Source organism: Protopterus annectens, chromosome 16.part0 (genome assembly GCF_019279795.1).
Source record: "Protopterus annectens isolate FY-2018-M chromosome 16.part0, PAN1.0, whole genome shotgun sequence".
Taxonomy (NCBI): domain Eukaryota; kingdom Metazoa; phylum Chordata; order Ceratodontiformes; family Protopteridae; genus Protopterus; species Protopterus annectens.
Window position 1 is genome coordinate 634,892,668 of NC_056750.1, and position 15,644 is coordinate 634,908,311.

Consider the following 15,644-nt stretch of genomic DNA (forward strand, 5'->3'; position numbering starts at 1 on the left):
TCACAGCTTCATCTCTCTGCACCACTAGGGTTGGTATCCACTTAAGACTTGAGTCTATGGAAACTGATCTCAAGTAGTTCTGGTGGTACTTGTGGAAGCACTGTAAGTTTTCATTTTTTAATCATGATCAAAATGCTATATATTGCTTCTCCAGGACCTTAAACAGGAGAGTAATATTACTTCAGCCTGGCATAGGTAAAAAAGTTTCATCTGATTGCTAGCACATTCTGGCAGTGTTTCTGAAAGGAATGCAGCTTTGTTTCTTATCAACAGCATACAATACAAAAGACTGAATCAGTGACAACTATCTCCTGGCACTTCTAACTGATCTTGTGAAAACATTTTCAATTTATTATGAAAACCAAAATACTGTGTACTGCTTTCAGAATTTCTGCTCAGCATAGGTAAAATCAGTTTTAATTGTTTACTAGTGCATCTGACAGCACTTAGAAAAGAGAAAATTTAATAGTAAAATGCTGTCTATTGCTTCTCTATGATCATAATTTTTGTATGAAGTTTGTAAAATCTGCTTTGGTTATTTGCTACTGCTTCTGGCAGCACTTTCAAAGCAATGCATATTTTAATCAAGAGCAGAATGTTGCTGTATGCTGCTTCTTTTAATCATTTTGTAATGCTTAGGTTAACTTTCCATGATCACAGACTGCAAAGCAGGAATGCCTCAGTTCGCCTTTAGTAAACCTGGTTTTATGTGTTTGATAATACTTCTTATAGCACATGCGAAAGCAGTATAATCCAACATGGCTCCTAGTGTCAGTGTATGGGCTTTCCAAACCCGGTGGAGGTGATAGTGCTCCCCTTGGGCCAACAAGTGAAACCCAGGAAAGAAAAGCCAATTATACTGGTAGATCTATCAAATTCATAACCAGTATGCAGTGGAATTCTCATAACCTGACCCTTTTCCAAAAGACTGTATCCAAATGATTAAAAAATTTTGACAATCTGATGTTGTCAGGTTTATTGAGTTACTTTACGAGTTCTTTCATCCAGTAGATGCCATTAGATAGTTTTTCAGTAAATGAGATTATATTTACTAAACATGTTTAAATGCTTCTGAGAAACAGGTGTGGTGAAGGACAGTTGCTGTTATTGGCAGTTAGTTTGACTAACTTTGAAGAATTATTGGTTCATACTAGGTCTTAGCCTGATTGTAAAACGCAAACATACAGCCTGAAGTTTTCCATATTCAATGCTATTTAACTCTAGCCACTGATAGTTATTTACTGATTTTTCTTGTGACACCTCTGACTTTTTTGAAAAAATGAAAAAACAAATTCAGAATTAGAATAACAGTATAACTGTGATACATCCTGGAATATTAAGTGAGTTTCTTGAGAATAACCGCTGGTTCAACTAGACCACAAATGCAAACTGAAGACTAGCATTTCCATGCAATCAGGCTAGTTTAGACCAATCAGACCAGCTATGCAAGCTAAAGTTTAGCCTTTCTCTCCAGTCAAGCTGAGAGCTAGTCTGGACAACAATAATGCTACCATAGGTATAAGGGTTATGAGAAGCAGTTTTGGTAGCCACACAGGTTAGTAGCAGTTTTAAGGAAGTCAATAATCACATCTTCCAGTGACGGGGTGGAACTTCCATGTTGTGAATGCTAGTAAGCTGTACCATATGGTCCTGTACTATCTGGGCTGGATAAATCCTGTTCAAAGGATGGTATATCACTTTAGTAGCATACACAGGAATTCCAGTGTGATTCACTATGTGTGGAGGCAATAGATGGACGATGCCATGGTCCCAGGGATGGTCATGGCTAGGCACTACACTCAGTAGGTCAAAAGGGGATAAGGATGGTGAGAAACCATAGGGACCAGAGTGTTTGCCTGGTGGGGTATGACTATTTTGAAGCCAGACATGTGTCATCCATAGTCATGTGACTAGTTACACCTAAGTGTGGAGGCTGTGATTGATGCAGTATGCTAAACAATATGTGTCATCTGCATAAGCCTATGCTGTGACAATTCATCACATATCCAGACCCGTCCATGGCCACAGTGGGCATTTGACTTGACAGTATCATCTCTGATATACTAATGGGTGACATTTGGGTCATCACTGCTTAGTAGGCATGTTTACTCGAGGTCCCTACATGTCATATGATTCTGCATGGTTTGCAGGTCAAGGTCAACTCATAGTCCCTGGAAATGGTTGTATGTTCTCATGCAGGACATGCAACATGCTCCCCATCTACGCCATGGTGTGTATAGTGGATCTCTGTACCTTGATTACTGACCTGAACATCCGCTGACTGATGCTAAGTGTGATATTCAAGTAAGGGAATGAGCTGGTGACATAGCGGCAACTGCCATTTACAAGGTTCTCCATTATGGTGGGTATGTACTCATGGAAGGAAGTTTTGGGCTCACTTGGACAGGACATCCAGTGCTGAACATTGCTGATGCCAGTAATTTGGGCTCTACCCTCCACTGTCACCTCATATGGCTGAGATATGTGTGTGATTGATACTACTGGCATCAACCAATTTGGTGAGAGGTGGAGGCATTAACAAATCAGCCTGAAGAAGCACTACCCTAACCTGCTCAGCTAGCAGGAAGCAGAGGTCAGACAGAGTGAGCCCACATTTTATGGTGAGCACTGCTTATAGGTGTTTTGCCATTTATTTTCTGGCTGTTGTTTGTTGGTCTCTTTGCCTCCTACTGGGAGGTGTACATTGTATTGAAGAGTCTGTGTTTTCTTTTACACCATTCAAAAGAGATTGTCTTTAATGAAGAAGCATGTCTGAGAAGGTCTGACAGGATGTCTAAGTTGGGGGGGTATGTACACTACACCCATTTCTGTTATTGTCACTTGAAATCCCAGTTGACATAAACATGTACTAATAGGCTGTATTTCTCTTGTCTTTTCTTTCTACAGGTTTATCTGTGGTACAGGTCATGGCAGTTGCCGCCTAGATGTGTTTCAGTTAACGCATATGGTACTGGGTCAATAGTAGTAGTCAAGACTGCCATTCAGCAGGGGGACAGAGGTTACCCTACTGAAGGTGACTTTGGGGTTTCAGTAGTGGCCTCTATACCTTTCAGAAGGGAGAGGCAGATGCTCCTCAACTGTGACTGGCCCAGAGGGCTCACTGATGTGCTCCCTACATGTTGTGTGGTCCAAAGGGGGAATTGCTCTTGAACATAAACAAGTATGGTGGGTGGTGAAAGGGAAGTGGGTAGGTCATAAAAAGAACCCCCCCCCCCCCAGGCAGAAGCACAGTCAAATTGAGCCTCCAGGACTCCCCCGGGATCCATGACCATCCACAGCAAAAAAAAAAAAAAAAAAAAAAACTCGGAGTAAGTGTGGGGAAGTTGAAGAGTAGCTGGTAGACTTGGCGACGTTGGCGTGGATGTTGGATACTTGGGGTTGGGTTGGTAACATGAGGTCTGAGGGGATCAAAATAAAAAGTAAATAGGCCACCTGTCCAAAAATAAATACATAAATAAATAAATAAATAAAATAAAATAAAATAAAGTAATTCTTTCTACCCCCCCACCTACTTTTCCATCAGTTTACCCTTGTATTTAGGTTCCGCTGCTTGGTCTGGCCCCATTTTTTGCTTTTTGTATCGCTCCCTTTTCTCCTCATTTATATGATGAGCTGAGTGGGCACTATGCTGTGCTGGCTCTCTGGCCTGCTCACTGTACCCACACTGCAGGTATGGGGCAACTGACTGCATATGTGAATGCACATATCCTCAAGCATGCAGCCTTTATGGTGCTTGTCATGTTGGTCACATGGCTACATGAAGCATGGCCACGTCACCACAGATTAATAGCTTGACAGCTGCCAGTAATACTGGTAGCTCTAATTTACTGTGCAGCCCTTTTCCCAGAACATGTGTGCTGTCCTGGTTCTAACACATACCCAAGCAGCACTGGGGCAGACTACAGTACTACATCTTTGTTGTTTAGGCCTGTTGCATGATGTTGTGAATCTTTCTGAATATCCCCTTATTTTTTATTATTCACTGACCTTTATTTTGTAGTTAAAATGCCTGTTTTTAGGTTCATTTTTAAATACTTTACCTGTCATATATACTGTTAATCTCTATTCTATCATTTTCTTGTAGTATGAGACCTTGCTTTGTAAAAGCTGAGTTCATCATCACTGATTCAGCATATGCATTCTAATGTCAAGTAAATATCATAAAATAAATGTATACATTAATTTACATTTTTAAGACTATGCTGATAAATTCTTGGCTTATTTGATTTTTTTTTTGAAGATGACATTGTTGTCCTGCACAATAACTTTAAGCAGTCATAAATTTGATCAGCACAATTACATGTTAAACATAAGTACATTTTTCTTGCAACACAGGAAAGTTCATCCGACTATAAAATATGCAAAAGTATACCATTCAGGTTTGATTACTGATGCAGTCTTTCCGAGAAGCATTTCGGAGACAATTCTCATTATCAACAGGAAGTTCAGAACGTGACCATCACTACTGGTATACTGTGAACATATTACTATGACTCAGCTACCAGACAAGCTCTTCTTTAAGATGGGAATTAGTCAACATCCAGACCTACAATCCTCTCCATTTTTCTGTTATGCTTGTTTTTCAGTGTCATTATCCATACATTCTCAGTATCCATATAACTCTCCTTGCCCAGGTTTTCTACTGCCTCTTGTACTGTGTCTTATACCCCCTACCCACTGCTTCTTCTTTTTCTAAGTACCTCCTCCCGATATTTCATTTTTTCTACCTGACTCTACAGAAGTATTATTGTCATTCTGTTTATATCCTGACTTCATCCCCCCACACATATTTTCCCTGGTTACACCTGCCCCAGTTATGGAAGCTCACTAGCAAGTTAAATAACAGATGTGGTCCTTTTCATTGGGAGCCATCTTGTCAAAAGTCCATTTAATCAAGTTAGCTTCCTACAAAGTGGTACATCTTAGAGTTTATTTTCAGGAAGCTACAACCTCTGACCCCCACTCCATATTCTCTACTATTTATGATGTATTACATCACATTTCTGTCTGTGATAATAGCTATTTTACTAGAACCTAAGTGAGAAACAGTGAAAAACATTTCACCAATTGTAGAATTCAAAATTATGAAAATATAACAACTTTTCCATGGAGATATAAACATATAGATGATACTGAAGAAGTCTCAGGTAACTGACTTTAGAGAAACACATCTCCATCATTTATTAAAGAGTGTTTTGTTGATCATCCATGTGTTTATTTCTCCAGAGAAATGCTGCATGCTTGCTTGTTTTAGTTAAATTAAACTGCACACTGCAATGCATGTTTAGTTAAACAAACTGTTGACATCATTTAGTTATCCACAACTACTGTTGAGACTCAGAGGCACTGACCATATGGTGGAAGGTCAGTTTGCAGGAGTATAGAGGTAAATTCTCAGTGCAACAGTCTGAGTCAAGTTCTAGGGGTCACCTACAGCTCCCAAGCACCATTTGCAATGCTAGTACAAGAAGGCAACCCTACTTAACTTGAGAGATATGATTTAAACAGCCTAATACCATACACCATGGACAGCTATAGATATGGCATTATGACTAATATGAAAATGGCAGCTATGCATATGGAAACCCCACATCTAGCAAGTAAATAAAATGGCTATCAGGGTACCTAAATGACACTATACTGCAATAAATGCACATAAGAACACTGTGCCACCCAAGAAAGAGTACAGATAGATGAAATGGTAAAATGGCTGGTACTGTCTGATGTTATTTTTACTTTACTATTTTTTTTTAATTTTGCTTTATTTTTATATTATGGCAGTTCTGTCATAGCAGATACAAACAGGTAGCTGTATAATGAGAAAATATACTTAGGTATATAATAATATGCAATCACATCCCACTTTGAAGTAATGAAAACAAGAAACTGATCAAAGCAGGGGAAAAAGTCCTGCTGCAGAATAGCTCATTATATGGGTGGGGGGAGGGGCTGCTCCACAAAACGTAGTGACTGTAGATGCTGTCAGCACAAACCAGGACATTACTACTGATGTTCTTACCAGGTAATATGTTCTGAACAAGAATGTTTCACCAACATACTGAATGAGCGATACTGATTAGCCTCTGTCTTTGAACCACATACCACAACATGGGGTAGGTTACAGCTCTGTGGCTGAGATGGGCCCAGGTTGTGATAATGAGCCATAACTACATGTACTGGAATACAGGTCTAATCAGAATACCTCTGCACAGCATGTTTCATGAACAGTACTTACCATAACTACATGTACTGGAATACAGGTCTAATCAGAATACCTCTGCACAGCATGCTTCATGAACAGTACTTACCATAACTACATGTACTGGAATACAGGTCTAATCAGAATACCTCTGCACAGCATGGTTCATGAACAGTACTTACCATAACTACATGTACTGGAATACAGGTCTAATCAGAATACCTCTGCACAGCATGCTTCATGAACAGTACTTATGACAGTAGTTGAAGAGTGCCTATGAACCTCACAAAGTAATGCGGAGTAGAACTCAAGATTTATGCCAAACTATGAACTGTATATTGGAGCCATAAGCCTTGCCAAACCAAATGTCTGTATTACAATGAGTTCAGCTATTGTCTATATTACAGTGAGCTCAGTTCTGTCCAGCAACTGCCAAGCAGTATTATGTATGTGCATTAGCTCTTTGGTAGATTCTAGGCAATCAATCTATATGTCATTATAAGGCGAGGTAATACACCTTATTCAAAAGTCCTCTCCATCCTCAAGGAATCCAGCATATGATCGACCAGGGAAGAAGCACAGGCTGTCCATCCAATTATTTGGGTTATCTTGAAGTTGCCAGGATGTGACTCTTCTTGGCATGTAGTAGACATTTATTCTAGAGTTGGGGGATACACTGGGATATAAACCTATCATGCCAACCTGTCTTATCTGTTGATGAAGGCTTAGATCCTTTAACTGAGCATCTAGGGAAAGAAACATTTTTTTCTGTGAAGGAACAGGAGGTTAAGCAGGGTTGGGTCCTTTTTGCTCAAAAGCTTCAACACAGATCTCCCTGCAGGAGTCTGTAAGAGAACAAGTAAAAGAGAAGTCTGCCACTCTCTCCAGATAACTGAGGGTTCTTGAGGCCTTTGATCTTTTTAGCTGGAAATCTATGAGGTCTCTCAAGCTGAGTGATATGTTTTGACCAATACATAACAAAAGGGGCATTATATTCAATGAGTCTGATGAGAGATGTGGAAAGTTGAGTTAAACAGAGGGTTTTCTCAGCTACAACAGAGACATGATGATCAAAAAATAGGGACTTATTAACAAGAGTGCCGAGATCCCTTATCACAATGTCTGACTGGAGGGGTGTGTTGCCTGTATGCTATGATTTGGACATTTATTGTGTACAAAAACAAAATAAACATTTTTATCATATTCAGTTTCAGACCACATTCCTTGCACCAATTGTTGACGTAGTCTAATCAGTGTTGCAGCAATTCTGAGTCTGTGGAGAAAAGAATAACAGAATCTAATTTATAATCATCAGCAAGCTTAGGTAAATATAGGCTAAATAATGTCGGTTTGAAGGTCTGAGAAAAAAATGGCAGCCATCCAGGAGAGGGCCCAACACACAGCCTTACCATTTACCAGTGGTAACTTTTTACTTTTAGAAATGGTGTCTATAACTCTAACCACGTGATTAACCAGTTAGTTATCCACTACACAACATATGGATTTATATTCAGATTTATACATCTGTCAGTAATGTCTGCATGAGGAATACTGTAAAAGGCTTTGTCTAGGTTCAGATATGTTGCACGTACTTCATTACCAGCACTGCTTTGGTGACTTTTTAATAAATTAGCAAGGTAATTTAGGCAAGATCTACCTTAACAAAGTCAAACTGCTGAGGATCCAGGATTAAGTGATTTGTTTGGTCCACACTTGTGTAACAGCATTACAAAGTCTGTTTTCGAGGTTTCAGGAGTACAACCAGTGGAGATGCTTAGATTAAAGGGGCTACAGAGGGATTCAGATAGGCCATGGTTGGCACTGATAATCAGACAGTATGGTATGTTTTCAGGTTGATGACGTGTTCTTAACTTTTGAGAGGGCTAAGCAGACACTTTCTATTGTAATTATAGGGGGTGTCTGGGATTATGGAATCTATGGATTAAACTTTGCATTAAATTTGACAACTTAGCTATTTCCTTTAGGTCACAGTGGGCAATATTAATGTGGACTAGCTCCGAACATTGCTTGGAGTCGGTTCTTAGCATCCTGACATAGTTAAAGAAAGATGTGTAATCATTGTTAGTTTCTGTGGCTTTTTTAAGTTCATAATGTAATCATCTTCCTAATGGTACCTCTCTTAAGCACTTTAATAGTTTGCTTAAGTGTGCTGTTAAGGAGGCTGAATGAGACCTCTTATAAGCACCGACTCATTTCCTTCTCTTGTTATACAGCTTATTTATATAGATGCTCCACCGCAGGGGGTTGCTTTTAAATATCACATGTTTGGAATGGATTCAGACTGTCTTATCCATACAACTATGTAGGGGAAAATAAGTCAGAACAATAGAGGCTCTGTTAAAAAAGGGATTACAGCTGTATATACTCAGTTCATCAATTAATTAAATAAAGTTTGCTTTTGAAAAGTCCCTAGTAACAAAGATGTTTGCAGGGAAAAGACCACTAGTTTTAAGGGAAAAGACCACTGATTTATGGTCTGCCTTAACAAGGGAAGATGATAAATATGGATGTGTGCAAGAAGGGGTCATATTTGTGAGGGCAAGATCAAGGGTATTTGGGCCATTAGTAGGATGGTTAACCAGTTACACAAGGGAATTATCATTTATAATGTCAAGGAAGTGCTGGGTATGGTTAGCCAGTTTGCTGATGGATAGTTAAAGTACTTCAATAGAAACATGTTGGGACAACTACCAGCTAATAATCATAATCACACTTGCTGGAATGGAAAGATCTAAGAGCCCTTGTCACATGACAGCTGTCACCTATTATTATCTAGCCTGATTTAGGCAGTCACTGTTATTATCTAGCCTGATTTAGGCAGTCAAATCACTTATCAATAAAACATTACCATGGGCAGAGGCAGTCTGAGTGGACCTGAAGGGCTTGCAGTCTTTCCCCTTGTGAGTCCTAGAAGTATATGCACTAACTATAGGCATGTGGGATGAAGATGGGGGTCTGCTGCTGTATGAACTAATGACTGAGGTTCCACAGTCCTTAGTCTGGATTTATTAGGCAATATTGTATTAACAATCCCAGCATTTGCTGGGGCACTATATGTGCTGAATGGTGCAGGTGTGTGTACGATGTGCGTAACAAATGTTGAAGTAGTATAATACCATGATTTAGTAAGCACAACACTTTCGAAATGTTCCTGGAAAGATTAGCTACAGCTATACAGAAATTACCTGTCAGGATAAGCATTGCTCCTTGTCAGTTTATCTGTTGTCAGTCCGTCTGTCATTGTGATGCTTCTTCTCTTAATATAACCACCTTTTTGACTACTTGGACTGTGGGACAGTCCATGCTTGCCACTGGCTAGTCCATAACTTGCTTCCAGGTAACGGAGAGGAAGAGTCCGGTTAATAGGATTCCAGATGACTGCCCCACTTTGCTTGGACACTATCCGGCGGTTTCCCACATAGGAATGTACCAGGGCAGGAATATTATCAAAACTCTCATGTTCAAAAAGATACTGGATACATGTATAAGCCTCGTTAGGTTTTAGCATCACCTTGTTGATTTTAAAGTGCAATGAATCACTCTTCCAATGACAAGTAAGAACATAGTCACCGAGGCTGGTGAGTGAATCCCTAATCAGGAAGTCTCCATTCTTCTGCACCAATGACTCTGCTACCTACACACAAAGACAGACAAAATTATTAGCATTGTTTTTTTATGCTTGAAATATTTAACAAACAACACATTTTTTTGCTGATAATTTTTGCAATTTTGATCTATTAGTGTACTGTTTGCAGCCAAGATGTTTTTTTACAAGTCCAAAGGTGGCAAATCATAGACTTCTCATAGGAGCATAATATTTCCTATTGTTTTATCATACATATTCTTGGAAATTCAGAAGGTGAACCAACAGAACTTGGAAGTAAATAAGCACATGCAATCTAATATGAGAATGAACTGTGTCAATTCACTATGTGAAATAAATTAAAATCATATAAAATTCACAGCAGCGTAAGCGCGTTCCTGTTAAAAAACGTAAATTCAAAAACCAACCTCCGTACAGGAACGCTAGCTGTCAAACGTTAAAACCTCTCTTTTCTTAATTAAAATCAGTCATTCTACTGGTAATTAATTTTCATACCAGTAGATGGTGCCAATACACAGTTCTTCATATTCATTTCAGTAAGTAACGAATGCACCTATAGCCTACTGAGCTGGATTAAAAGAAATTCTTGTCATACTAACCCCTATGATAAGACAATACACATATTTCATATTGTAAAATGACAAGAGGTTTTCTGGTATTAACTCTGTCTTACTTAGCACAAACCAGTCTCAGTTAATTCCAATAATACTTAAAAACTCAATATTTAATAACTAGAGTGCATCAGTGCATTAATTTTTCATATGGAGAGTTCCCTCTTTATATTTCATTTTAAATTAATAATAATAAAAAAAAAAAAAAAATAAAATTCATGAGGGCTTTTTTAACTGAGACTGGTTTGTGAAAATTAATTACCAGTAGAATGACTGATTTTAATTAAGAAAAGAGAGGTTTTAACGTTTTTAAACCATGTAGGTTAAACGTGAATTAATTCTAGGCATACAACTTTTCTATGAGCATGTTTAGTTTTAAAAATTTTATCTATTAAAATGAATAAAGGGTATTAGATGTTATATAAAGTTGATTTGTATGATGGGGTAATTAGTGTTAATTTACTTGATTAGTAAAGGTATAGTCTGAGGAAGCCCTTTTCAGGGTGAAAGCGCTTACTGATATGGAATTGCTGTGAATAAAGAACGTTCCCTTTTAAATGGAAAGTTGGAGCTATTGTTTTTATTCAACAAACTGGATGTACTGACAAGTTAGCTGAAGCATTTTTGGAAACCTGAATTGGAGGTTGGTTTTCATATAAAATTCAAATCAAATTTACTTTTATGTGCTAAAATAATAGGAACATGAATATAGTAACAAATGCAACAAGTTGACAAATACATTATTTCAACAATTTGATAATAAGATTAAAAAAAATAAATGCATTGTGAAGATTGAATGAGTTTGCTAAACAAATAGATTTATGGACATCTTGAAATAACTTTGGATTGCTTCAACTGGCAAACTAATTTAGTTTAGCTAGGGAAATGAACCAACATCTCTTGGTCACAATTAGATTATAAATGAATAAATAAATAATCATAGTGACTTCCAGCCTTTTTGCAGGTTAAAAGTAATTGCTGCCACTTATTGCACAGGGAAGATGGTGTCCTGACAGTTACCTAGGAGAACCAGGATCAGTTAGCAGGCCCAGTCCCTGAGACATTGCTAAGAAGTGGGGAAATGAGTATTTTGCTAGTATCTTGGGCTACAGTTCAACAGAGAGACCATGAGCTGCACGCCTACTGCAAAGCATGGAAAACAGGCAGATCATCAGCATACAATTCCTGTAGTGATGTCAATGCATACTGAGCGTGGGCAGGCCTATTAGTAGGCCATGACTATCAAACATATTAGTAGGCCATGACTAACAAACAAACAATAAAACTATGCAGGGATACTGGCTTGTCTCAGCTTTACTTTCTTCCTAGGTGTAATATGTCTATCGCCAGCCTCTGGGGGAATAAATTAGGTAGTTCAGCAATGAGGGGTGTGATGGTCAGAGTGCAGAGGGCCAAATCAATCAATCAATGCTACTAAGTGTTTGACTTAACCAGCAATGTGAAGCAAACTTGCTCGATCATACACTTCAGCACGTATTTGGAAGTATCCGGCAAGGCATGGGATATACTAGTATGATACAGTAGGAGGTGTCTCTCATATGTAGGAAAACTACTTTCTTTAAAAGGGTGCTTTACAGGGACAATCCCAGAGTCTAAAATTCTGACCTAAAGAAACTTGACCAGATACCTCCCAGTTGTCACCAACCTACTTGCAACATCATCATTAACCCTATTCCTGGTTTCAATTTACTTTATACAGCCCTGTTTTCACGCCCTCTGGTGAAGACAATAATATTCAGTTCCTGTCAAAGCTTTCCATCCCCAATCACTGGGAAACAATAAGGTTACTAAATTTTGTGTGTGTTTGTGGTGGGGGTGGTTAGGCAAGACTCTCGGTGTTTACTTTTTATGATCTTGTCAAAAAGCTTTTCTTAACTGTCCAGCTCTTTATTTTATTTATTCTTTCTGCACAGAGTAACTGCAAGCAGTATACTCAAAAAGAGTACAATTTAGTGAATTCATACTAAATCGTAGCAGTCTCTTGACATATTCCCCTTAGTCTGTAGTAAAGCAATCTCAAAATTAGTATGTAAAACTACCACAGGTCGCTGTGCTGTACAGCCCCAACTGTGACAGTAAGTTCTAGACTTCACTGTTTAAAATGAATCTGTTGCTTGCATCACATATTATACTTGGCTACTATTCAGAAACCAAAAAATAAAACATGAAAAAAGACTGGTTCTACTACTGTTAAAAGCTTGCATCATTCTGATGCCTTCTACAGAGCAGGTGGCAGTTATGCATAAAATCACAGCACTTAGCTACCGTTCAGAAATCCACACCAAATAAAATATGAAATGAAATGAACAGGAAACTGTTAACTAATGTTTTAGCTTCACATTGCTCAGATGCTTTCCTGTAAAGTAAAAGCAAGTGAGGTCATAACATTTCTGAAAGGCTACTTTTCACTGAGGATTAAAAGCACAAGTGAAACCAATGAATGACTCAGTGAGAGCTGGTGTGAGTAGAGCTGCAATTTACTGAAAATGTAAACAACAATTAGAATCAAAACAAAAAAAAGCTCTGGGACTGTCCCTTTAAAAACTCCATCACACAGGACTCCATTTTTAAAATGGTGCTTACAATTTATGATCAGGTTAAGCTGTTGACACAAGCTTCTGATACTGTCAAGAACAGAAGGGATTCTAATTAAGGCCTGCACACACAGAAGCATGTGAGCCTTCACAGTATAGTAATATTCTTATACCAGATTCCAAGAAAAATAATCATTTCACTTTTCCACTCTACGGTACAGGTGTAGCTTAGTAAAACACACATGAAAAGTCATGTACGCCATAGATAATGTAGAAACTTTCTGTGCGTCTGACCAAAGGCAAGCATAAGTATCCCCCATATACACGAAGGTAAAGAACTGCAGGGTTATCACTTTACAAGATATTTATATCACACTCCTAGCCATCTGTTAGCCACCATCTACCTCTTCTTCCCATAACATATGCATATACCTACAAGTACTGCTGAGTTTCTAAGCACAGATTCTGATGGCCACAGTGTATAGTTTGTTCACTTTGCCACCTCCATTTCTATACATTACTGTCTTCTATATCCATGTGTCACTGATCTACATGTTTCAAGACAGAATTATTTCAACACAGCTGACACAGTAAAAGCTATGCATATACATCTCCAACAGTTTGTAAGTATGATTTCAGGAGATACTATTAACTATAAGAAGATGAAGCACCAATAACAATATGGCAGTATGAAATACTGAGGTACCAGCTTATTACAGCCCAGACAAATGAACAGTAATTACTTACTGCCCAAGACAACAGGTATACAGCAATCCTATTTGGGAACAGACAAGCAAACCACTTCTCACAGGTAAATCAGTTCAAATGTTTTGCAAAGAAGAAGTAATCAGAGCAGATGTACTTACATGGGAGAGATTCAGAAACAAGAGGAAAAGGCTGTAATAAAGTCAGATACTGAGAATATAGGTTAGCAGCACAAAGTCAAAAGATATTATGGAATATATGGCAGAAAGGATTAATTCACTTCTTGGCAGTGTTGTTGCAGCATTTACAAAACCTTACACTTTTTCTCTTTCTCTGAATACTAGGAGTATGGCAAGATCTGCTGGCGTAACTTGGAGAACTCAACCTTCACTGCCACAGGGACGAATTGCATTCATAAATGTAAATGCAGGCATCCCTGCTCCAGATGCTCTACAGCAATAGTTATATCCCACACTCAATTTCAACTTTAGGAGAGGGACAGATATACTGCAACTTGTACCTTTTCTTCCTCTGGCCCTGTTATCTTTTGACAGTGGCAATGTTTGTTGAGCTATGACTCAAGCACTGACGGGTGAACTCCAAATTGCTCTGGCTCTGCAGTCCTCTTTTCACTGCCCTCCTGTCCCTTCAACAGCAAAAATTGTTGTTCTACAGCCAACACAATACTTATCTGCAGTACCCTAACATGGCATTCCCCATCTACCATACTGTCACACAATATAAAACTTATCTGCAGTACCTTATATGGCACTCCCTGTCTATCATACTATCACGCAATACAATCCTTATCTTCAGTACCTAGCATGGCACTCCCTGTCTACCACACTGTCACACAACACAATCCTTATCTGCAGTACCAAATATGGCTCTCCCTGTCTATCATACTGTCACACAATGCAATCCTTATCTGTATTACCTAACATAGCACTCCCTGTCTACCACACTGTCACACAACACAATCCTTATCTGTAGTATCTAACATGGCACTCCTTGTCTACCACACTGTCACACAACACAATACTTATCTGCAGTACCCTAACATGGCATTCCCCATCTACCATACTGTCACACAACATAAAACTTATCTGCAGTACCAAATATGGCGCTCTCAGTCTACCACAGTGTCACACAACACAGTCCTTATCTGCAGTACCTAACATGGCGCTCTCAGTCTACCACACTGTCACACAACACAATCCTTATCTGTAGTATCTAACATGGCACTCCCTGTCTACCACAGTGTCACATAACACAATCCTTATCTGCAGTACCAAATATGGCTGTCCCTGTCTATCATACTGTCACACAATGCAATCCTTATCTGTATTACCTAACATGGCACTCCCTGTCTACCACACTGTCACACAACACAATCCTTATCTGCAGTACCTAATATGGCTCTCCCTGTCTACCACATTGTCACAGAACACAATACTTATCTGCAGTACCTAACATAGCGCTCCCTCTCTACCATACCATCACATAACACAGTACTTATCTGCAGTACCTAACATGGCACTCCCTGTCTACCATACTGTCATACAACACAATACTTATTTGCAGTACCTAACATGGAGCTCTCTGTCTACAGTATTGTCACACAACACAGTACTAACTGGCCATCAGAATGTTTAAAAAAATGCTTTAGCCTCCTCATTCTAGTTATCTGCAATAATTAAACAATGTGTGCATTAGAATGAAAACCTGCCATTTCAAAACTGTGTATTTGAAATGTGGAGCTCTAATACATATAGCTTTCAGTAAGTTCTGTGTGATTAAATGATGTTTGTTCATCCAGTTCTGCTTTGAATGTCTGTACTGAAATAAAAAAGTCACTGGACAGAAGTGTGGGCAGTACGGTGTGTTTGCTTCAGGAAGGGTAAGTATTTATTTCCTGATATTTTTTC

The 15,644-nt window shown here is 38.7% G+C and overlaps 1 protein-coding gene across 1 annotated transcript in view; it reads right to left on the bottom strand.

Moving 5' to 3' along the window:
* Nucleotides 1–15,644, bottom strand: part of SH2D3C (SH2 domain containing 3C) — a 503,667-nt gene that overhangs the window by 81,218 nt on the left and 406,805 nt on the right. The window contains exon 5 of the mRNA XM_044058698.1: nucleotides 9,427–9,875. Within this exon, the coding sequence (XP_043914633.1) occupies nucleotides 9,427–9,875 (449 nt within the window). The remainder of the gene's footprint in view (nucleotides 1–9,426; nucleotides 9,876–15,644) is intronic.